General features: G+C 39.0%; 1 protein-coding gene across 1 annotated transcript in view; it reads right to left on the reverse strand.

Annotated features, from left to right (window-relative positions):
* The window catches only part of CPXM2 (carboxypeptidase X, M14 family member 2), a 72,900-nt gene that overhangs the window by 12,540 nt on the left and 36,764 nt on the right, over positions 1 to 23,596 (reverse strand). Inside the window, exons 4-10 of the mRNA XM_062001151.1 lie at positions 18,858 to 18,942; positions 18,179 to 18,329; positions 9,895 to 9,983; positions 5,103 to 5,226; positions 3,310 to 3,506; positions 2,228 to 2,407; positions 980 to 1,277 (exon numbers count right to left, since the gene is read on the reverse strand). Of these exons, the coding sequence (XP_061857135.1) occupies positions 980 to 1,277; positions 2,228 to 2,407; positions 3,310 to 3,506; positions 5,103 to 5,226; positions 9,895 to 9,983; positions 18,179 to 18,329; positions 18,858 to 18,942 (1,124 nt within the window). The remainder of the gene's footprint in view (positions 1 to 979; positions 1,278 to 2,227; positions 2,408 to 3,309; positions 3,507 to 5,102; positions 5,227 to 9,894; positions 9,984 to 18,178; positions 18,330 to 18,857; positions 18,943 to 23,596) is intronic.

Here is a 23,596-nt window from a genome sequence, read left to right on the forward strand (position 1 = left end):
GATGTCCAAGTCTTTTATAAACAGGGTGGTAGCAGGTCAGCAGCACCTTGTTGTGGCATGTTTTTACAACTCAAAGTGAATGCAAGCAGAGTGCTGCTCTGCAGCTGAGCTCAGTGAGCAGGAGATCAAAATCACTGGAATCTCTCCTTGGTGTCACTGATTTAGCTCTGACACTGGTTACCTGTGACAGTCAGCAGACTTCTGTTGGTACCCTGTGAAATGGCAAAGGCTGGCAGGCTTGACCCTGCTAGAGAGTTTGGATTGGTTTGTTTTTTTCCTGATAAACCCATTTTGAACTTACAGACTTCAGAAAAGAAACCCATGTTTTGCAGCTGCACTTTTGGAAACCTCAGTATTGAATGAAACGGTCTGTACGAGTGACACAGTCTCCTTCAGACCTTTGAGGCTTGATGAAGTGCAGTGAACTGACTTTCAGGTGGCAAAACATTCCTCTTAGGGCACATGAATTACCACCACCATCTCTGCAACGTACTCCAGGCTGTGATGGCATTATCACATTTCACAGCATCACAGAATGGTGGGGGTTGGAAGGCACCTTTAAAGATCGTATAGTTCACTCCCTCTGCTAAAGCAGGTTCCTCTTGATCAGCGGGAATGTGTACAGGTGGGTTTGGAAACCTCCAAAGAGAAGACTCCACACCCTCCCTGGGTAGCCTGTGCCAGGGCTTTGTCACCCTTACAGTAAAGAAGTTTTTCCACGTGTTTAAGTGGAACTATTTGTGTGCCAGCTAATGTCCATTGCCCCTTGTCCTATTACTGCAGAAAAAAAAGTGTTATCTTACCCTCTTGACACACACTTTTTAAATACTTGTAAGTATTAATGAGGTTCCCCTTTCAGGCTGAACAGTCCCAGATCCCACAGCTTTTCCTCACAAGAAAGATGCTCCAGTCCCCTGACTATCTTGGTGGCCCTGTACCTCTCTCTAGAAAGGTAACATTAATTAATGGATACACTTACTTCCAGCCACAGTATGCCAGGAGGCTCCATTAACAGTGCCATCCTCCTTTTGGAAGTCCTCTGTGTGACATGCTCTCCTCCTCGCATCCGTCATCAGCCGGTGGGTGGAGGCATAGGAATAGGCCAGCCAGCGGAAGACGTGGTCGTCTGGGGTGGGTGTATAATCCTGGGTCTTCCACATGGATCGCACCATATCGTAGGGGTAGGCCACCACCAGCTCTCCTCCCTGCAAGTTGCCACCCAGCACAAAAGGAATTTTTTCCATCCATGCTATTATAGCCCGTGTCTCAACCGCCACCTGGGAGGAAAAGAAACAGCGGCTGTGGTGCAACCTGTGACGTTTCAGTCTGGTTTCTAAGGTAGATCAGATGCAGGAGGCTTGCTGGGAGTTTCTTAGCATAGAGTGAGTAGCCAGAACAAGAGATGTGTCCAAGGAGAAGGGCTTCTTTAAATTATTGTGCCTGCCAGCCATGCCTGGGAGGTCACTGCCAACCCATAAAAACTAACAAAACCTTAAGGTTAGTAATTTATGCAGCCTTAGTCATTAATTTACATAGAGTGTGGCCAAGAGGAGCAACTAACAGAGATGTCAGACAATGACACTGCTCCCCTTGCCATTAGCTGAAATGAGTTTCTGAAATAAGGAGTTTAAACCAAAAATATTTCTAAAGCCTACAGAACTGCCACAGTTTCTTCTCCTCTAGCTGGGGGAATCTCAGCCACTATAAATAGTTGCCATTATACTTAACAGGCCACGCAAAAATATGTTAACATTTTTGGTACTACAATCCAATAAATGATTTCAGCATGAGCCACTGCACTGGTTTTAGATTTCCAACAGATAAGAAAACCCTGGGAGAAATCTATATGGTGACTGAATTTGCAAAGAGCTCATCTACGCTGCAAAAGTAGGGAGAAGCCTGATTTGCAGGACTGAGCCTGGGGTGGGTTTCTCTTTGTATACCCTGCTACTGTCTGAAAGTTGAGTATCAAGTCCTCCAGGTTCTCACAACAGCCTAGGGAAAAGAGGATTCTCCAGGAAACTGTTCCCTTCCCAAAGGCTGCCTCTAAAAGCCAGAGGTGAATGGTACTTTTTTTGGTGCATTTTAAATTCCATTGAATACCAAGGAAGTAACTTAGAGCAGGAATGTAACTTCATCTACAAGTTACTCATGTCTTGGTAAATGCTTTAAAGTCCACTCCTTCAGCCTTCCCAGCCCTTGTGTTCCCCTCTTTGGCCTTACTCACGGTGGCATTTTCAGACAGGTACCAGTCAGGGATTGGGATGTAATGGTTTGGAACTTTTCTTTTACTTTTCTTCTCATCTTCTGACTCCCAGAGCAAAGAGTTTAAATCAGGGAAATTGTTGTTGATGTCAATGCCGTCCTGAGTCCATCGTCCTAAAGACCAGCCCCCTAGTTCTGAACCCTTAGGTTTAAAACACACAAACAAATAAACAAGAAATGCCAGTTAATTCAGAATATGACAACCTCTGGATGTTTTTTCTGTGTGACCTGATCTAGATTGATCTGCTTCTACAGGGGGATTGGACTGGGTGATCTCTAAAGGTCCCTTCCAACCCCTACCATTCAATGATTCTATGATTTGATGTGTCAAATGTTGGGGTTTTTTTCCCAATTTGTATGAAACTTTGTATGAGGTGAAGCAAAACCAATGAAAATCTATTTGGGGTTTACACAAATGTTCTGGTTTGTTTTCAAGGTTTCTATTTAGGACTGGTGTTCCCCTGAGTTGCAATGGAGGTAATATATTCTCTTCCACAACTAGGAGTGCAACTCTTGTGTTCTGGTCTTCTCCAGCCTGTCCTGGAAGATTTTCAAGTGCATTTGACCAGCCCCTGAAATTTTTCTTCCTGCTGTCTGTCTTCTTCCAGACTGAATTATTACGATACCCAAAAAGTTGTGCTGTCGTTGAAGACACACTATTAAATTGCAGCTGTGGAGCAATGCAAATTTTCCTGTGCTGAGCTTGCTTTCTCACAAGAAACTGGCTGCATGACTTTTCCATAACGGTGTTCCCATTGATCTATACACCTCACTATAGTTTGTTCTGGCAGTCTTTGTGACCTTCCTTTCCACACACATCTTCCTCTTAGCCAATGTCACATAGAACACTTTCTTTCAGCTGTTTTTTTTTCCTGAATAAGACTTTTTTAGTGCTTTATGTTTGTTTTGATGTGTATATTTTATTCCTTTAAATTTTGTTTGCTTGCAATATATGATTTTTTGGGGGGAAAAAGACAATAGGAGCATGTTTTATTCATCTAATAGAAGTAAAATGTTTCCTTGATATGTTCATTATCATATTACCACTTTATATGCCTTGTCATATCCATCTGGGTTGACTGAGGGCAGGAGGTGGATTCTGGTGGATTCAATAAGATGCACAATGCGTTGGTTCCCAGCCAGGTATTCCTGACACATGAACTGCATTAACAAAAGGATTAGCTCACGTCCAAGGACTTCATTCCCATGAGCTCCTGCGATATACCTAAATTCTGGTTCACCTGTTGAAAACACGTGGAACAGAAGTTTAGTCAGAGCAGCAAATCAAACGTCTAAGCAAATTTCATCCATGTCAATATGCAACATTTTGCTCAAGGAGAGTTGGAGAAATGCCTTAAATGATCAAATGTTAAATGAAAGTGTAACTTTACAGAAGCAAATTACTTTCTGCTGCTATTTTAGACAACAGGCTTATGTATCAGTGGTAACTAAAGCTCAACTGTGTTGAGCTTTAAACAGATTTTTAGTTATGCTTGCAATTTCAGCATGTTACAGGTAGATTTTAACAGTTCTGATAGTGTAAAAATGACATGAAAAATTCATTGTTGGTAGCTGATTGGGACAGATGTTAAGGCTCTTAAAAGATAACAGTCAGTAACTGTACACAAGTGGTATCTGACTTCAAACCTTTTCCTTCACGGTTCAAAAAACATGTTCTCATGTATTTTTTTATTGGATTGAATGTCAGGATAGTTAGTCTCAAATACAAAGTACTTCAGAGATTATTAAGAACAAGGTTAGCTATTAAAAAAAAAAAAAAAGCCCTGTGCACTGGCCCAGGCTGCCCAGAGGGGTTGTGGAGGCTCCTTCCTTGGAGGTCTTCAAGACCCACCTGGACATGTTCCTATGTGATCTGATCTAGGTGATCCTGCTTCTGCAGGGGGTTGGACTAGATGATCTCTAAAGGTCCCTTCCAACCCCTACCATTCTATGATTCTCTGATTTAGTTGTCCTTTGTAGGAATAACTCTTGCAAACATCAACAGGGCAGACCCAAACTGGCCAAGCTATGGCTTGTGGCTGGATCCATCATTTCAGTTGGTCTGGCCCATGATACACTCCTTGCACTCCAAAACAGATAAGTGGATAAGGCAGATTAAATAATTTATTCAAGTCTTAACATCTGAGATTGAGAGACTACAGTCTAAGATCAGACCCAAGCCTACTGAGAGATCATATCTATGGTTCTCCATCCCTTATGGCAAAGTGGAGAGATGTCTTAGGAGCAGGTCAAAGCAAAATTCCTTGAGTGGTATGAACACACACCAGGGTATTTAAATACATGGCAAAGCGCCAGACAACATCTTTATTCCAGCAACAGCCCCATCTTGATTTCTCTCCACAGAATGACCAAAGACTTAATGAGTTTCTATTCAGAGGAAATGTATCACCAACGGAAATTGTACCCCAACACTCACCAGTGAAAGATGATTTAGGAGACTGGACCTGTCCTTGCTTGTAATACATTCACCCCACATAAAAAAAGTAAATTTCTATCTAAAGCCATGTAAATCCCCACAATTAAAATCATTCATCAGTAATAAAATTCACTTTTATCTTAGTATTATAAAGAATTCAACTAATTATCATGAAAGAATTTGATCCCACATACAAAATGCCTTCTATTTGTGCTCACCCTCCTCTTCCCAATTTAGAAATATAGAGCTGAAGTTCCTCCCACATACATTTGAAATCTTTGCTGCCGTGAATATAATTCCATCAGTGATAATTACAGCAGAGAATGAGGTGGGGGGGTGGAAAAAAAACCCAGCCAAATCCCAACACCCTTTAACAGACTTAGTTAAACTAAATCCTAACCAACTTCGTGTTCTCCTGGGTTGTCAGAAATCTCGACAGCATACAGCTTTAGACCTTGGTTGCTTTTTCCAATATTGTAAATTCTTGTGATATTCGGGCACATTTTATTTACAGTTTTCATCAACTGTCAACAAAAAACACACAACATATAGTTAGACAATGCAGCATCAAAATACATCCACTGTTATTTCATTCTGAATTGGTTATGGCAAAACCTCTCAACCTTCTTTTCTCATTATTTCTCAGTTGTAAACTCTCTATGTTGAGTTTTATGTGTTTAGTATCTCACAACACAATGTTTGTTCAGCTGGAACAGGCCAAATATTGTGTGCTGAAACACTACAGCACAGGTAAGGGTCAAGATCTTTCTTATACAAGTTGTCCTTGTAATATTATTATATATTTAGGACTTAAGGGGGAAACCCAATAGGAAGAAAACCAGCAAAAACATGAAGCAAACCACATTTTTTAAACAATATGCAATGAAGAGCAATAGAGCACCTCAACATGTCTTTCTACACACTCCAACTATAGTTAAGCTACTCAAAATGATAAAGGGCGTTAGTGGCACAGCAAAGCATGTGAGTTACAGGTTGCCACAGATACGTTCTACCCAATAAAGGAGATTTCTCTCTCCTTTACATTTTGCAGCAGAAACTTAATTCAAAACAAATGAAAAGTAAAGGATAACATCTATTTAAACACAATTTCCCCAGTGAATTTTGATTACCCTTTGCCTCCACTGAGATAGAAACCAAGCACACCCTTCTTGCATTACAATGTGAAATGAGACTGTGCTGATGTGTCCAAAATAGTGAAATAGATATGATCTGAAAGACTCCAGAAACACAGCAGGATTTACTCCTTCAGTAAATAACAGGTTCCTCAGAATTTGCTGACCAAGTTTCAGGAAAAGATAGAATTTAGGATGACAACAGCTTGTCTCAAGATATTTCTTCCATCAAAATCTATGCTATTCACTGTTTCTGCACAAAATGCATGATGCAGTCAAAATACAACCAACCAGGTCATAGTTAAGGGTAAATGTCTGTTTAAACCAGTGGAGTCACACAGATGTCATCCAGATAAGGATATCTGGGGTTTAAATCATCCCACAGATAGTTTACTGTGCCATTTCAGGTGAATGTTAAAACTCATTAACAGGACTGAAAATGTATGTGTTAAGAATGTTATTGCAAATAGCTGAAAATTATAAGAATTTAGCTGTCTCTTGTTTTCACTGGAAGATATTAAAGAAAGAAGTGAGGACTTGACTGTAAATTGGAACCCTAGGGGCTACTAATTAGGCAATCTTTTCATAAACAAGGATTGAAGCAACGTTGTAGCATAACTAAACTTTGCTCACATACTGTTCATTTAAAAACAATATTGGATCATCACTGGGCTTGTAATTTTAAAAATGCAATAATTAGATGTGTCTAATTCCCATGCCACCATTTAGCAAATCTGAACGGAATCACAACTCACATTGGGTAGAACATCATTAAAATTCCTCTCCTAAAAGGCTTCACTTCTATTTATAATGATGTTGCAAAGAGACTGAAAAAATGCCATTTCTGTGCATTTGTTCATCTCACATGGTTTTACACATGTGAGAAACAATTCCTTTCGCAAATCTAAACTCAACACTTGCCTGAAAAATGCAGTCAATTCTGCTCTTTCAGTATATTAATTTCACCATTGTCATCAGCATCATCAGTGTCCTGGTATTGTGGGTACCCAGCTATTTCTATAAAACTCTCTTTAACATTCTGGGCAGGTGTAAATGGGTATGTCATCACCTGTTCCAGCTGAAACACACAGGTGAAGCTAGAGGATACTGGTTTCTGTTTTATAGTGTTCCATTTAAATGAGTCAATGACTACTTTTTTGATTCAGGCTGTCTTCATGGTCTACCTGATCATAATGAACCAAAAATACTATCAGTGGTTATGGAACTATGGACCTCTGGCTGGAACCTCACAGACCAAAACTTAACTCAGGTCTACTGCATGGGGATTATTAGTTAATGTCCTACTGATAAAAGCATGAAATGGATTATTATTGTATATGGCTGATGCATTGCTGTGTCCATTCAGCTCCCCAAGATGTGAAATAGGGAAGATGAACTTGTCCTCTCAGAGCTGTCTCTGAAATCAAGCTGCAGAGCAGAAGCTTTCCTAACGTGGAAAGAAGTTTAGGAAAGCAGTTAAAAGTATGTTAAATGTTCATTACTAGTGAGAAAAATGCCAAGACCCAAGGTCATTACAATCAGTGGAAATATTTCTGTTGGTCTCAGTAAACTCATCATCATCTCTTTAATTGCAAGGTTGTGATTCCATTCTGAGTGAAAGAGGTTTTCCTGAGTTAGGGTCTCTGGAGTAGACCTCATTGTGGTTTTTTTGCTAACAGTATGGATATAGCAATAAAGTTAAATGTTTAAATATGATACTAAAAATGAACATATTTCATGTTTGCCTTTCTCATATCCATTTCCTTCAAACAGCACAGTAGGTGACCCAAAATATCTCAGTGTTTTCTTTGAGCTTTGTACAAACTGTCAGAGATAATTGATGATAACAGTCAGTCAGGACTTTATTAACAACCATCAGGACTGTAAAACACTTTCACAATCACGTTAACTAACGGTTCTTATTTGACAGTTCCTATTTGTTTGGCACTACCAATTATTCAACCTATTAGTGCCCTGAGAAAAAGACTGTATGTAGTCTTTGAAGAAGCCCCACAAAAGTGGTCTCTGAAGGTCCAGTTCCTTCATTTTGCAGAAAAGGTGTATTAAATGTAGGTCTAAGTGCCATCTACACTTACAGGTGATGAAAGGACTCTCAGTCAAAGCCTTTCAGGTTAGAGCTCTTTATCCTCTGTAGAGATCATAGAACCATTTAGCTAGGAGAAGACCTTAGGATCATTGAGTCCAACTGTTAACACTACTAAGATCTCTGTATTTCCTGAGCCTATAATGTTTGCTGACTATTACTCTAGTCATCTGCATTTGGTTGCTTCATTCTCAAATCAACCTGTTCAACTGGTAACACATACAGAGCTCTTCAATGCTCTGTGTTATCATTACATCACACCTGTAAACACACCTGACCACAAAGACCAGCACAAGACTTCAGAGGTGCTTAGAATCTGGCTTGTCCAAAGATATGACTGACATGCTGTGAAATGGACTTCAAAATTAACACTCTTATTTCCTAAGATATGATCTGGGTTGTTCTCAAATATCCCTCTCAAACTGTGTCTGGGAATCTCTATCAACCATTTGAACAGCTTCCTATAAAGCATGAATATGCCATGTAAATATTTTGGACTGCAAGACAATCCTGAATTATGCATAGGAGACACAACAAGTGTCTGACTGAAAGAAGAACCTTCAGTGCTCTTTTAAGAGAAATCATTGGCACTATGGATTTCATCTTCTTAACCAGAGTTCCATTAAAATCATATGACACTGGGAAAATTCCTCCCACCCACAAATACTTGACATATTTCAAGGTAATGTAATGGCTCCAAAACATGGCCCAGGGAACACCCTCTCCTCTTCCTTCTTCAGCATTTATGATAAATAACTTCAAAGAACAGCATTTTTCTAAGATGACTGGCAGTGAAATAGTTGACAAAACTGACAACAATACACTGTTATTGTTCCATTTTGCACTCAGAAAAGAAATGACAAAGTTCTAAGAACAGTTTTGGGGATATAAGACTTATTGCAATCCAACTCACAAACTTCTGCCTACCAGAAGCAAAACCCAATTAGAATACAATGAGCTTTAAATAACTATTTAGACACAGAGATAACCACAAATCAAGAGAGCACAAAGACCACTCACAACTGACCATCCCAACTACAGCTGCAAATTTTCTACTCATACGAAAAGTGGAAAAATACTCTGTTTTTAAGAATGTGGCTATTTCCCCCAATCTATTTCTAACCTGACCAACCTTTCCACAATGAGCATCTAAAATACACTTTATTTTATCGGTCTTGACAGGGATTATACCGACTGAGTTTCTCTGTGTCTAATCTTTGTGCTAAGAAATATGGGCCACGAAATCTCTACCGAAATAAGTGTGTGACTCAGTACACAATTGCTCAATAAAAATGAACAATGATTCATGCAATATAAATAAATTGAAAATTCAGCACAGAGCAAATGATTCACACACTTCAAGTCCAAACATATTATCTTTATAGATGAAGGAAAAAGCAGGCAGAAATACATCTTCAGGATAACTCACACCTATGGCTGTGGGGGTATGAAGCAAAACTATTTTAAAACAAGGCTGGTAGATGTGAAATTACACTAACAGGATTTTTTTTCTCTAGTGAGTTTGGGTTTGTTTTTGATGAGTTTTTGCTGATTTTCACAACTGTGAATACAGAATTGGACTCTAAATAGCTGCTTCTCCTTATCTCAAATCACTGCAATAGAGAGAATTCTGATGGCTAAGTCAGGGAAGGAGAAATCACTTTAACTTTCACCACTCAAAAATACATGGAAGAAAAATGATAGCATGTTATGTGTAAATATACCCTCTGTTATGTAGTGGCAGCTCTTTAAGGGTAGATGTACAAATTAAGACTTGGAGATTTTAATAGATTTCTGCTTTTGATAGATTAAAACAGAAAAAGACAATTAACTAGATTGCAGACCCCATTTAATCATGTTTTTTAACAGGTAGAATTCTGATTCCATAAGAGCTCAAATGTCTGCATTCATCCACCCCACCATCCAGGAGGTCACACACTAGCCTCTTGGCCTACCTGCCTCATTTCCTTGTAGTTGTGATGCTTAAAGTCCAGATTATCTGTGGTTGTCATTTCATTTCTTCTGTGGTAATAATTATTTGGGTCTGTGGAAAGAAATGAAAGTTTTTTCATGTGCTTATGAATTTCAAATATAAAGATGCTTAGCCATGCATGCAAGGACCCTGGAAATCTGATTTCCACTGTCCTGTGTGTATTTAAACCAACAAAGCTCAAAGAGAGAAAAGATTTAAATATCTCTGATTACTGGAGGAATCAGCTCATATAGATCCAAACAGAAGCAAGGAGGCAGAAGGCATCAGCTTGCAAGGCAGCCAGACTGCACAAACAACTGAACTTGAGCAGAAAAGCAGAAGGGCATCCTTAGGCTATAGAGGGCAAACAACATTGGAAAATAGTTGAGTCAGATGTAAGATAAAAGGGTGGAAAAAAATTACATCAGAGGAAAAAGCCCCAGTAAATGTTTTGTGTCTGCTTGATTTAATTTGCTATTACAATAAATTTATCTTATAGTTTTCTTGATGAGTATTTTCAGAGTCTATGCGCTGCTTGTAAAACACTGAAAGGATCTTCTGTGCACATCAAACACTCCTGAATATTTTTCTTGTGGAAGTCATAGGTCTTTTTTACTTTAAAACTGGCATAGTCAGTTCTTTATGGATATAACTTATAGTTTGTCTGTTTTGAAGTGTCAAAGGAAAATATCTGGATAGAACAAAAACTTTATTTCCTTGACTTCCAAGGCCATTCACCTGGAAAAAGGAGAAAACAAAACCGGCCAAGACTGATACTGCTCAACTTTATATTTCCTGATATACATGCTTCTAGCCTAATTTATTATGATTCCTTTTCAGAGCTAAACAAGCCTGCTTGGAAAACATTGGAAAAGAATCCTTAATTTTCTCTGTCTGGGATGCTTGGAATTTTAAGTAATTATTTGTCACACCAGTGGTTGTCAGGCTATTATCAACAATTATTTCTCTTCTCATATAACTATCTTCATTTAGTTTAGAACGACTAGGGGGGAAAAAGGCAAATGGGAAAGCCTAAACATCACCCTGTCTTACTTTGACACAACCAAAAGACATTGTTTATGGAAAAGAAAAAAAATTTTCTTAAACAGCAGCATCTATTAGTTGTGATTTCTTGGGGTGAAAACCCCAGGTTTTTTAGTAGGAAGAATACAGATACTATCCTGCAACAACAAACACTTAAGGAAACTTTGGAAAACTCATAACTTCAAAAAGCACACATCTTTAAGCTTCATGTTTCTGACATTAAAACTTCTAAATCCTCACATTTGTTCGCCCCCATAAAATTTTGAAAGTATTTGAGGTATTTTTTCTTATGTAGAAGGAAAGCAAGTTGGAACTATTTTAGTTATTTACGAAATGAAAGATATAAGTTCCATTGAGCTTCACTGTAACATTACCCATGTTCTCTACCATTTATTTACTCTTCATTTATATACTTGCCTCCACTTCCATTCCCTAATCTGGGACAGAAATACTGGAAGGTCTGTTGAATGCTGCTCTACAAAAAAAAAAGACTGAAAAATGTCAAACAAAGTCTCTCACCAACAAAATCTGGTTCCTCAATGTAGTCTGTCCCTTCCAGTGAGAACTTATACTATAACAAGACCACCTAGAAATAGATTTGAATTAGTCTAAACAGGTGAGGAAACAAGATTTCTTTTCTTGCTAAAAGAAATGAAAAAGTTTTGAAGGAACAAGAGGATTAAGTTTTGCATTATTTTCCTGCACTTGTAGGTCTTTTTTCCAACTCAGTTGCAGGTTAAATTGATGCAAGTCCACTGACAGCAGCAATGCTGAGCTGAGTCTGTAGATGACTGTTGATTGTCAAACTCTTAAAAGCCAGTTCATAGCAATTTATAGATAATATTCATTAAGATATTGGTTTTCTGGGCTCCTCAGCTCAAGAGGGACAGAGAACTTCTGGAAAGAGGCCACCAAGATGATCAGGGGACTGGAACATCTTTCACATGAGGAAAGGCTGCGGGAACTGGGGCTGTTTAGTCTGGAGAAGAGGAGACTGAGGGGAGAGCTTATTAATATTTACAAATATCTAAAGGGTGGGTGTCAGGAGGCTGGGACATCCCTCTTTTCTATAGTAGCTAGTAACAGGACAAGGGGTGATGGGAGGAAGCTGGAACACAAAAAGTTCCATCTAAATATAAAAATAAACTCTTTCAGTGTTTGAGTGAGGGAGCCCTGGACAGGCTGCCCAGAGGGGTTGTGGAGGATCCTTCCTTGGAGGTCTTCAAGACCCACCTGAGCATGTTCCTATGTGACTTGATCTAGGTGACCCTGCTTCTGCAGGGGGGTTGGACTGGATAATCTCTAAAGATCCCTTCCAACCCCTACATTTCTATGACTGACAAATGGAAATCAGAAAACCCTCACTTCTCCTAAAAAGACACAATGTGTTTAATGCCATATAGAATATCTCCACCACTGTAAAAGTATCCCTCTGCAGCAAAAATACAAAAATAAACATCATAAACCTGCCAGGATGTTGAAGGCTTTCTCTATCACCACCAGCCAAAATATACAGCAAACGATATTTTTTCCTAATACTTTAATCCCATTCCTTTCAAAGTCTGGCATTTTTTCCATACATCAAACATTAATATCATGGGAATGAGTGTGAATGCCATAGAGTTGGTGGAAACTTTAGGAAAGACCAAAAAAAAAGTACAGTGAGAATGATTGTGTCTGTGGTACCTCCTTAAAAATAGGGCACAATTTGATGGCTCCCTAAGGAATTAACACTCATATTTCATCAGGCTCTGCTGTGAGTCTGCTCAGATCACTGGATTCCTGCTACAGCAGGAATGCAGATTAGAAAATGAAAAGCTAAAATGTAGAAAGACATACAAAAGTCTTGGGCATGGCTGGTTAGGTCAACTTTGACAAAAATCTGTTTTCTTTAAGAGAACAGAGAATAAGAGACTAAGAACCTCAAACCATGGAAGAATCAGAACTGAAACACACTTGTTTATTCATGGTACTCCTTCCAACAGTCTCTCTTTCTTCCAAGGAGAAAAGATCCTGCAAAACTGTGGCACTCCCATTTGTACAGAGTTTTTTTAGGTTTTTCTGCCACTCATCTGTCTTTACATTACTGGTAGAGTTAACTAACTTTCCAGGCAAAAGTAGCTTGTCAACTTCATACTTCTATTCTTTGTGAAGATGGACAAGTGAAAAGGACACAGCCTGCAAGGACTGTGTGACAGAAGGGACAACTCAAGCAGTGGTGTCCTGATGCTTGCAGTGAGTTTCCACTTATTAAGCTAACAAGGACAGCATGGTGTTGGTCTTCTTTTCCTCATAGAGTTTTCATTCTTGTTTTAGCTGGCACGGGAAAGGTATGAAGTGAGCTTTGCAATGACTTAAAGATGAAATCAAGACTCACAAAACAATGTCATCAATTATTAATAATTAATAAGTAAAACTTGCACCTCTTCCAAACACTATTTGCTCATGTGCTTCATTCTCACAGAAGTCTTACAGTATCACTGGTATCCCAGTGATGGAGCTTTCAAGCTCAGAAGTGGTGCTCATCTCATGCTTCAAACAGGCCAGATGATGAAGTGAACCCAAGTGATTTATGTAAGAGTTAGTAAAAAGAATATTCTGCTCTGAAACCTTTCCACTGCCTCAAAAAATCTCAATGTGCTGTTTTGCAAATGACTGGTTTTTTCCATTTCTGTGTAATACAAGTGAATTTGACTTGTCTTCCCAAAAATGGAACATCACAAACAGCATGTGTAATCTTGAAAAGCTCCACTGTCAGACATACCAGATGATTGTAAGGATTTTTTTCCACACAATCTGTTTCATGGCAGTCAGGAGCATGAACATCACACATGAAGTCAGCAATGAAAGAATATTCAACTATAGATCTTTTCTATATATGTTGATGTATACAGTCAAATACCAAACAACTAATTCCAGTTAAACATAGTGAATGATAATAATGGGTAAGAGAAAAAACAAACTCTTAACCTGCAACAGTGGCTTCTTAAAGGTTTTCTACCAACATTTGATCTTTGCAATGGACTTCCTACAGATTGATAACAATGGTACTTCTGAGGATTGTTAATATTTCTTCAGAATAGCATACTCTTCATTTTACAAACAAAACATGAAGGAAAACCTTTTAATGAAAACCACTGCATTGCTGGATCGCGTTACACATCTGTCTTGATGAGTATGGGGAAACATTGGTCTTTTCTGGGAGAATTATTGAATTTGGTCTTGTTTTTATTCAGTGTTTGCTCAGGCAAACTTCTAAACTATCTTTAAATTGCCCAAGATTAAGTTCTGGCTTAACAATGATAAAAGCAGAATGGGACAGACTGTCATTCCAAGCACAAATTTATTCTCTCTAGTAGTTTGCTGAGTTTAGTACTGCCACATACACAACCCATTATAAAGATACTTGTAGAAGGTAACTTTTTTTTAATATATACACAAAATGAGCACACTTCTAGACTTAACTAGGTAGCCTGCCAGTAAGAGACAAGCAATGACACTAGGACTGAATGATGCACCCACTGCAGAACACAGTACTCTGGTACAGAGTAGTTAAAGTTCAATTTTATCTTGGGTTGAAACTCACAGCAAAATCATGATACCAACTATAGTTTTCTATGCAATAATTATTAAACATTTAATTTCATCCCAAATGTATTCCATTAAAATAATTGCCTATTGCCTTCAATACTCTACAGGATAAATAAATGCATGAAGAGCTCAGCTAATTTTCTCTCTCCTATCTCTGGGTACTTTTGATAATATGCAGTTTCTTTTTCCTTAGGTTTGAGAAAGAACAGGCAAGGAAAGTACATCCATCCCTCCGAGGCAATTGCAAAAGACTGTGAGTGTCAGTCTACATCTATGTAAATATCAACAGTTTTGGAACCCAGAGAGGGAATTAAATGCTGATGCTTTTGTCTTCTTTTTCACCAACAAGAAATGGCAATGCTGATCCTTCTCTATAGGCAGGATTTTCTAGAATCTTTCTTCCACAGCTAAATATTTTTCCCTTGGTGAAATTGCAAATCACTTCTTTTGCCTCAAAGATGGCTCTGATTCAGTTGGATAACGTAGTATTTTTTTGTAGAGCTACTGTAATAATCTAGAAAAGGTTGTTTGTCAAAAGTAGCCTACAATACACTACAAGTGTATGTTATAAATGACAGCATTTAATTGATAAAAATTATCTCACATAACACCAATTACATAATCATAACTTTCTGTTTCAATTATCTTTTAGTACATCTAGCACAGGTAGTAGTTTTATCAACAATTCCACCCATAGGAATGGGTCCTAGCTGTCTCTAACCATTTCCATCACATTCTACCAGAGCTAACAAGGCTTCCTAGAATATTAGAATCCTGTTCTTCAGATTTCCTCTTTATCTGTTATTCCTTTCTTACTCACCCCTTGTGAACCTACATAATGCAGAGTTGATACAGAGCACAGAGTGAATGCAAATGGCTTAATTTATTCAAGGATTAAGGACATAAAACAGTACAAGCTCAAAAGATGTGAAAAAAAAAAAGAATCGGAGTCACAAAAAATTACTTCTTTTCCTTTAGCTCCTCTTTCTTTTCTCAAGGTATTTCCCTGCTCCCTATCTGCTCGTGCACTGTCATTGCCTCAGGAGGATACAGTGAGTTGGAGTTCTAAAACACAACCAAATTGCTCTTCCTGACAGCTTGATTTCTTGTATTCTCACACAAACATAATCAAAACCACACCAGATATTCATGGAAACTGAGCATCTCATAACTTTTTTCATGAGTGTTTGGGCTTTGGAAAGGATAGAGGTGGGTGAACTGAAGGAGCTCCATCTCCTGATTTTGATGAATTTAGAAGCCTTGCTCAGTTTTATGGAGGAAACTTCTATCAGAAAGAAACCTTGATTTCCAATTGTACATTCAATATTATGTTTGGCAGCGCTTTCAAAGAGGTTGGACCCATGGCAAATCCGCAACCCAGTTGGTTATCTGACTTAAAATGAGTAAGATGACACCAATAAAGGGGAAAGAAGTCTAGTTACAGTGAACTGCAAAAAAAACAAACCCTCATGTCCTACAGGAATAAAACATGCACAGAAAGTCCTCTGCAACTCGAGGAACAGCTTTGTTTGGAGAGCCTTGCGTGTCATGAACAAAATGAGCTAGAAGAAAGAAATGTCATTTTTTTCTGAGCTAAAAAGATGGGTCAGCAGCTTATCAAAAGCTATTAGTTCCTTCAGTCCAATTACATCTTGAATAAACACACCCCATTCCCATTGTGTTTCTCAATGAATGATTCTGGTATTTTCTTTCAGCAATAAAATCCCGAATCAGCCACTGCAAGCAATTAACTCAATAAATGACTACAAGGAAGAAGCACTGTTGCTGTTTCCATGCCTAATCCAAGACCTGCAACAAGCTGGAACAGCACTCATTGCAAAAGTGGTGGAAGTACAGATATGTTCTTACCTCAATAGCACCTTCACCCACTGACACAGCCCCATGACGCTGAAGGGTGACATGCACAAACACCACAAAGCAGAACTTGGCCCTATATGGCTGTATACTCAATAAGAATCTAGAGTAAATAACTGCTGCTCTTAATGACCTTTTTAATTATCAACATTTTTACTCTTTCTTCTATAAATACAGTTTTATGGAACACAAAAGGATCATGAGAATTTCCCTACAAATTACTCTCTAAAATGGTTTGGCATCATCTCTGTTATTCCCTGGAGACCTCCATGTGTGTCCTGTGTGCCATTAAAACCATGGTGCTGAGGAAAGCTCTGCTTTTTCTTCAGTCTCAAACCCATCTTCTAGAGTAAATTCTCTGCAAACCCACAGTGGAATTTGGGATAGATCCCTGCTTTCCAACAGCCCACTGTACCCCTTCAAGAGCTGAGGGGAAGTAATGACTCTGGAATTGCCCTTCCCAGGTAAAAGTTACAGAGGGCAAGAAGCAAGCTGCAGAGCTGGAGTTTTCTGAACCCACAGCTGAAATAAATCTGAATCCTACTGAAAATGTGACTATTCACAGAAACAATATACCTCTAGTCACTGTTATTCAAGCCCAGGATGTATTTGTAACCCACAGAAAGTCAGTTGTCTAAGTGCTGCGAACTTACTGCCTCACGGTAACATACTTTGTCTCTAAGTTTTATGGCAATACTTGCCCCCTACTTATCTTTGTCAGAGAATTATCCCTTCTGTGACTCAGATTGCTGTTGTTTTCTATGAGCATTTAAAAATCTAAAGCACAAAAATCAGGCTACCTCAGCTTGGCATGTGAAGACCCTACGTCAACAGTGGAAATGGAGGCAGCAAATCTCTGAACAGCAACAGGAACAGCTAAAGCAGGAATGATAGGCTCTGGAAAGGCAGTTCTCTTGCAGGCTCTAGTATTTCTGTAAATATTATTCATAGCCTCCTGCAAAAAAAAGAGAGAGCTATCCCCAAGGTGCCAGAATTTAAGATCAAAGGGAAAAAAAGCAGATGAGAGATGTGGAATGAGCAGTGAGCAACTTAAAAAAGGTTTGAACAAACAGGTTTGTATACATACATGTGTAGACACAAATCCACCATAAGAGTATTTACAGTGTGCTTAACAGAAACTTGGTTTTGTTGTAATTCACAGTATTGAATACTCCTTTTTGTTTGTTTTAAGGGGCCTTGTATATGGTTTCACTTTTTATGCACTTGAAACCTGCTAAAAATTCTTTACATCCCCAACTCAACTCCCTCCCCCTACAAGATAAGCAATAGTTCAGTCACATTATTTGTCTTCAAATTAATTCAGTACAATGAAAAATAATAAAAAATAGGTTAAACCACCCAATTATAATGGTTCTTTCTTGCCTTGGAAGCTTAAGACTTCTGCAAGTGACTGTTCTGATACGTAATTCTATTGCCTCTCTAGTGTGTGTACTCAGTGAGATAAACTACAGTGCACTTCAGCCCAAATAACAGAGGAAATCCTGTTAGATCCTACATGCAATTTTATCAATAAAGCCACTCATGGATACTATATGGTTGATTTGAAGAGTTATCCTGACACTGTCCACGTATCCAGGCAGATAATTGTTTCTTTTTGTACAACTCTACTCACTAAAGACCGGTATCACATCAAAAGACAGCATACACATCACACAAGCAAACATACCCAAAGGAAAGAATGGTTTTGAGTCTTGGCACAGGCAGCTGTGTCAACATCAACTGAGAAAGACTCTTACCTGGCAAAGGACACCCTAAGATTTCCAGTCTCATACAGATGCTACCTTCTGCAAACCAGGACCGGGGGTTTATACGGATATAACGTGCAACCAGTGGCACTGGCAACATATTGAGCACTGGGATCTCTTTCTCACTGTTTCCTTCAAAAATCTATGTAGGTCAAACATGGAAATGGCAAGATCAGTCCTTCAAAAAGTCTTTTAGTGCTTTTGGTAATAGAAACAAATAAAGTGAGCTGGTACAGACCCAGGTTAGTGGTGGCTCAGGGCAGAACTACTCTTCAAGGAGCACAATTCCCCCATGACCTTCAGAGCCAGGCAAAGGAGTCAGAGCTCCATGCCCTATCTCCAGCAAAAGGCTGGACATGAAGTGTCCCCAGGGATGAGTAGACTGACACTAACCCTTGCATAGGCCATGCAACAAAAACCTTGTCTCATCACAGCCAAGGCCACTGCTAGGGTGGTGTTCACATCTATAGACAGAGACATGCAGATTTGTCATCTAGGGTATTCTGGGTCTCTCTATTACATGGTTTACTCTTAATAATAGTGGGATTACTGAGAGCTGTTGTCTTGTCATCTTACACTGACTAATTTGGCAAATCAAAACTCCATGTAGACAGCCCCCACTTTCCCATCTCCCCTCTCCTTCATAAAATATCTCTTTTGTGATACTCACCACATCTCCAGATTCATTTCTGACAGCAGTCCATGCATGACTGTCATTGCTCACCAATACTCTGTAAGAGGTCACCCAGTTACTCCTTGAAAAAGACAAAGAGTATCTAAGTTACTTTGTCATAACTTAGAATGACTGCAAATTGTGTGTAATGTAATAAAGCTTTTAAGACTACTAGCAATGGAAATCCCACTTGGCAAAGTCACTTCAGTACTTGGCTGAAAAAGTAGCATGCAAATCTAGATTGAACAGATAATTAAACAGGCCTAGCATAATCAAAGCAAAAAACCCAACAAGATGATATTCTGGGATTCCAGAAGGTGGAGGATGACTGATCTCTGTTCCTTTTATTTACAGATTTTGGGATAAATGGCTAATCTAGAACAGATGCATCCAGTGTTCAAAAATCTTACCTTTTCAGCTACAGAACATTTATTATTTCTGCTGCTATAATCAGAGAGGATGGAAAAGGGTAATAAATCCTTTAACATGAAAAGCCCATGAATTTCAACCAGCAAAATTTCCATTTCTTCCAATAGAAGAACAACTGGAGCCTGCAGTCATTCTTATATTTATTAGCAATAGATAGGAAAAAAAGAGACAATTCTGTCTCTGCACAACAGAGTCCAATTGATCACAGCAGTAGTGGAGTACTACAACATCTAGATCAATCTTCAGTAGGATGGTCTTTCTACTGGCAAAAAGAAAAGCAAAACCTTCATTTGTACTTAAATTGTGCTTCCTTTAGTCTGAGCAGAGTTAGAGCTATGTAGCTTTTCCACTGTCCAGGCATTCACTGTGGTAATGTGTATACAACCATGGAGAAATTAATGCCCTGACTGCCCTCTCGTATTTGGAGGTCTGAAAGGGCAGCAGTAACTTGTTTTTTTTCCCCTGACACCTTCCTGGTTTCAACAGGCAGTGACTTGGAGAAGAGTTGTGGCTTGGAGGTATCTTTGTACTGTAAAATCCGTCCAGGATGACTAAATTCTATATTCATATGTATAAACTGATCACATGTAACCAGCAGTCGTGTAGAACAGTCATCCTTGAACACGGCTTCTTGGCTAAGCTACATAGTCACATTGCTGGGAGTGAAACCAGAGTAAGGCAAACTCTTGGGACAAGAGGGAGGAATAAGGGCAATTTGGGCAGTTATGGGAGAAGCAGCAGAGCTTCCCCTTGTACTGCAGCCACTCAGTTGCAACCTACTTTTCTTTCTTTTAAAAGCAACAATAGTAAATGAACACACAGACATTGAGTTCACACTGCTTATGTTTAAAGAGACAAACAAGCTTTTACATGTTCACTCAAACAGAGTCATGCTTCTAGTGAGGAACAAAACAGGGGCAGGGGTGGAGCAACAGCAAGTTCATCACTGCAACAGTCATCAAGCATTGGAACAGGCTGCCCAGGGAAGTGACAGAGTCACCATCCCTGCAGGTATTTCAAATACATGTAAAAGGGCTTGGCAGTGCTGAGTTAAGGATTGCACTCAATAATTACAAAGGTCTTTTCCAACCTAAGTGATTCTATTTTAGTCTATTATATTCTGTTTTATCAGCCACAAGATCAGCCCAAGTTTACCCAGGTTTGCCTTGTATGAAATAGTGATTTTCAAATAATGCCCAAGTCAAGGCATGGCAGCCAGAAACTTATAACTTTAGATTTCCATCTGTTATTTCATTTTCTGAGTAGCAGTGTACAAAAAAACCCCATCAAACTTATGTCCAGACTTACACTGATGCCTAAAACCAAAGATTAGGTGTTCAGTAGGATTTAGAAAAGCACTTTTGTTTGTAGTTTACTAATATATCCCCAAAAGTCAAAGAAGAGGCATCATGTAAAAAAAGCTATCTTGGAAAAAATGGCTGAACAAACCCAGCTGTTTTACACACTAAACCAGTCCTCTGCAAATCTTTCACCAGCCTTCTCCAATGAATAGATTTTGCCATGCATGGTGTTTTAAATGGAAAAATCTTGACTATTGCCAAGTAGACTCAACTTTTTATTGTTGTAGTGAAAGGATGAATACGTTTGCCACCTGTAAGGCACATAATACTCTGACATTTGTTAAACAACTTGAACAAGTTAGCAGCCTCCTGAAAATATACCCATCGTCTGCCTGTCAGCAGAAAATCTCCTGGGGTAGGGGATATGCTGGTGATCTTAAAAGTGCCATACTGGCATCTCAAGTCTTCATAGCTGGAAAATGACATACAGCAAAATAGATAGTGACTTTAGTGTGCTACTCAAGTTTCTGCTGACTCTTGTAAAGAACTTTACTTTCTTCCCTCAACTTCTGCAATATTCTGGCAGCTGCAGCAGCAGATTTCACTGAGATGGGAAGTTGAAGAAAGGCAGATTTACATCTAGTAAAGTGGAAAATTAGGAATATTGGAAATGGTCAACATCAAAACTCCAGGAAGAAGAAACATCACTTTTTCTCATTGAAAAAGAAACAAAGTTTCAGAGTAAAACTCATCTGTCTGAGCGGGAGTGGTGGTGTACATGTTCAGTGCACATTCAGTGGGGCTGTGGGAGCTTTTCGGTGCTTTCTTTCCTTGCTTGTATATATTCTTAGCCATTTTTCAATATCAAATGACCAAAAGAAGCAATGCTACAAAGCAAAAAGACATCATAGCTTCTGAAGTGTTATAGAACATTTCTTTAGCTTCAGCTGCACAATTAAGACTCCAGGGGCAAACACAGTGTCTCCATATTCATTACTCTACACCCAGAAAAAACCCTTCAAGCAGACTATCACAACCATACAAAAAGAAGTAAACAGTAGACATTCTGTTTAATTGAGAATTTAGTAAGAAAATCATGGCATATACAGCCAGTCTTTAAAAGAAGCAGCTTATTTTAAGGGCATGAGAAAATGTCACTGTTACACTAATACTTCCAATCAAGGACTTTCATTTACTGTATTTTGATTTCCTCACTCCCTACAGTTAAAAAAGTTCAAAGGTTTTTCCAGCAGAACATGTCAACCAATCACTTGTACACATATTCCATCTTGAGTGACAAGTAACATGCTTTTCAGAGGCAGTCTGACAATTAAAATACAAATGGGACTACAGCCAGTCTTGCATATTTGCAGTGCAGAAGGACTACACAAGGTCACAGGATGAGATAAATCAGTGCAATATATTCAGCCACACACCACACTCTATTAACTGTGCTTGCCTGTAAGGAATAAGCATTCACTTCTCATTTCTTGAGATGCAGAGCAAAACCATCACAGGAGACCTGATCCTTCTCCCACTGGCCCTGAATGCAAAATCACCTCTAAGGGCTTAAATTTCACTCCCCTTTTATCCCAACATCATAAGAAAAACAGTTTCTGTCAACGTTAAGAAGGCTACTGTAAATTCCTCTTTCCCTCAGAAATGGCATCTTCTGCTTTGACATCACATTTCTATCAGAAGCTAACACACAGGGCTTCTGACCAGACAGCTGAGTGTCTTTAAATACCAGGTATTTCTACAGATACAGACCAGCAGAAGAGCATTCACATACTAAATCATCTCAAAAGCTGTAGATCTCCTACAACTGTGGCACAAGAAGTCTGATGCTTCCAGAAAGCAGATGGGCATGTTGCACACACTCCAACCAACAGCCAGTTTGCTTGCAGTAAGCTCAGTGCTTCCTGGAATTAAACACTTTAATATGTACAAGGTGCTGAGTTTATTCACATTGACACAGAAACCTAAGGATTTCAGGGAAATCCATCACAGAAACACAACGCTCAGAGCAAAGTCTTGTGCCAGGAGGATTATGGCAGAATGTCATCTGTGTTGTTACCTGGTGACAAGACTCATCTCATTGGGTTTGGGATCTGCTGACATTAATTTTTGCAGCATGTCACATCCAGTCTTTTCAGGACCCATCAGCATTGAACAATAAAGCTATCTAAGGAAAGCTGAAAGAGAGTTATAAAGCTTTACAGTACTTAGGATGTCCCCACTGTTGTTTGAGAATCTCTCCTGGAATTCACTCTGTAAAATCTCCCTGGATCTACTATTATATTCCTCAGAAGTTTGTTGGTTTTATAGAGTCAAGGAGAACTAATTCTGGGAGGCTGCTATGCCATCATTCACAACAGAGGGTGTTAACTATGGAGCTCTCTCTTGCCAGGAAGTTAGGCAATAGAGAAGTTGTGTGACAGTACCTTCCGAACTGTTCGAGGTTACCTCTACTTCACCATGCTCTAGCACAAAGTGCTACTTATATGATTGCCAATTCATTCCACAAGAGCACGAGACACAGATTTGACAGGGGTCATTTGGATTCAGGTGCTGCCCATAAATAACCCTTCATAAATTTTATGCCAGCCTTATCTCTTCAGGGGATACTCATCCAAAAAAAATCTCAGTATCTACTGCCAAGATCAATCAAGTCACTTCACAGACAGTAAATGCAAAAGTCAAAATAGGATTCAAATTCATTTAGTGTGCTGCACTTGCAAATTTTAAGTAACTAGTTGTTTTTTATCTGCAGTGCATTAACTTTAGACAAGGCTTATTTGAATGGCTTTGATTTGAAACTCAGTTTCTCGCAATGCATGGAAACATCCAGCTTGTCCATTTCCATCCCTAAAAGACAAGCTGAAGTGATTTGCCCAGGGACAGGGAGGAAACCTGAATCAAAGCAGAGAATTAGAAGCAGATCTACAGCCCTGGCAGCTTTCTGTCCTGAGGATTAACTTTTCCTTATCTACCCACATCATCAGG

Source organism: Colius striatus, chromosome 8 (genome assembly GCF_028858725.1).
Source record: "Colius striatus isolate bColStr4 chromosome 8, bColStr4.1.hap1, whole genome shotgun sequence".
NCBI lineage: Eukaryota > Metazoa > Chordata > Aves > Coliiformes > Coliidae > Colius > Colius striatus.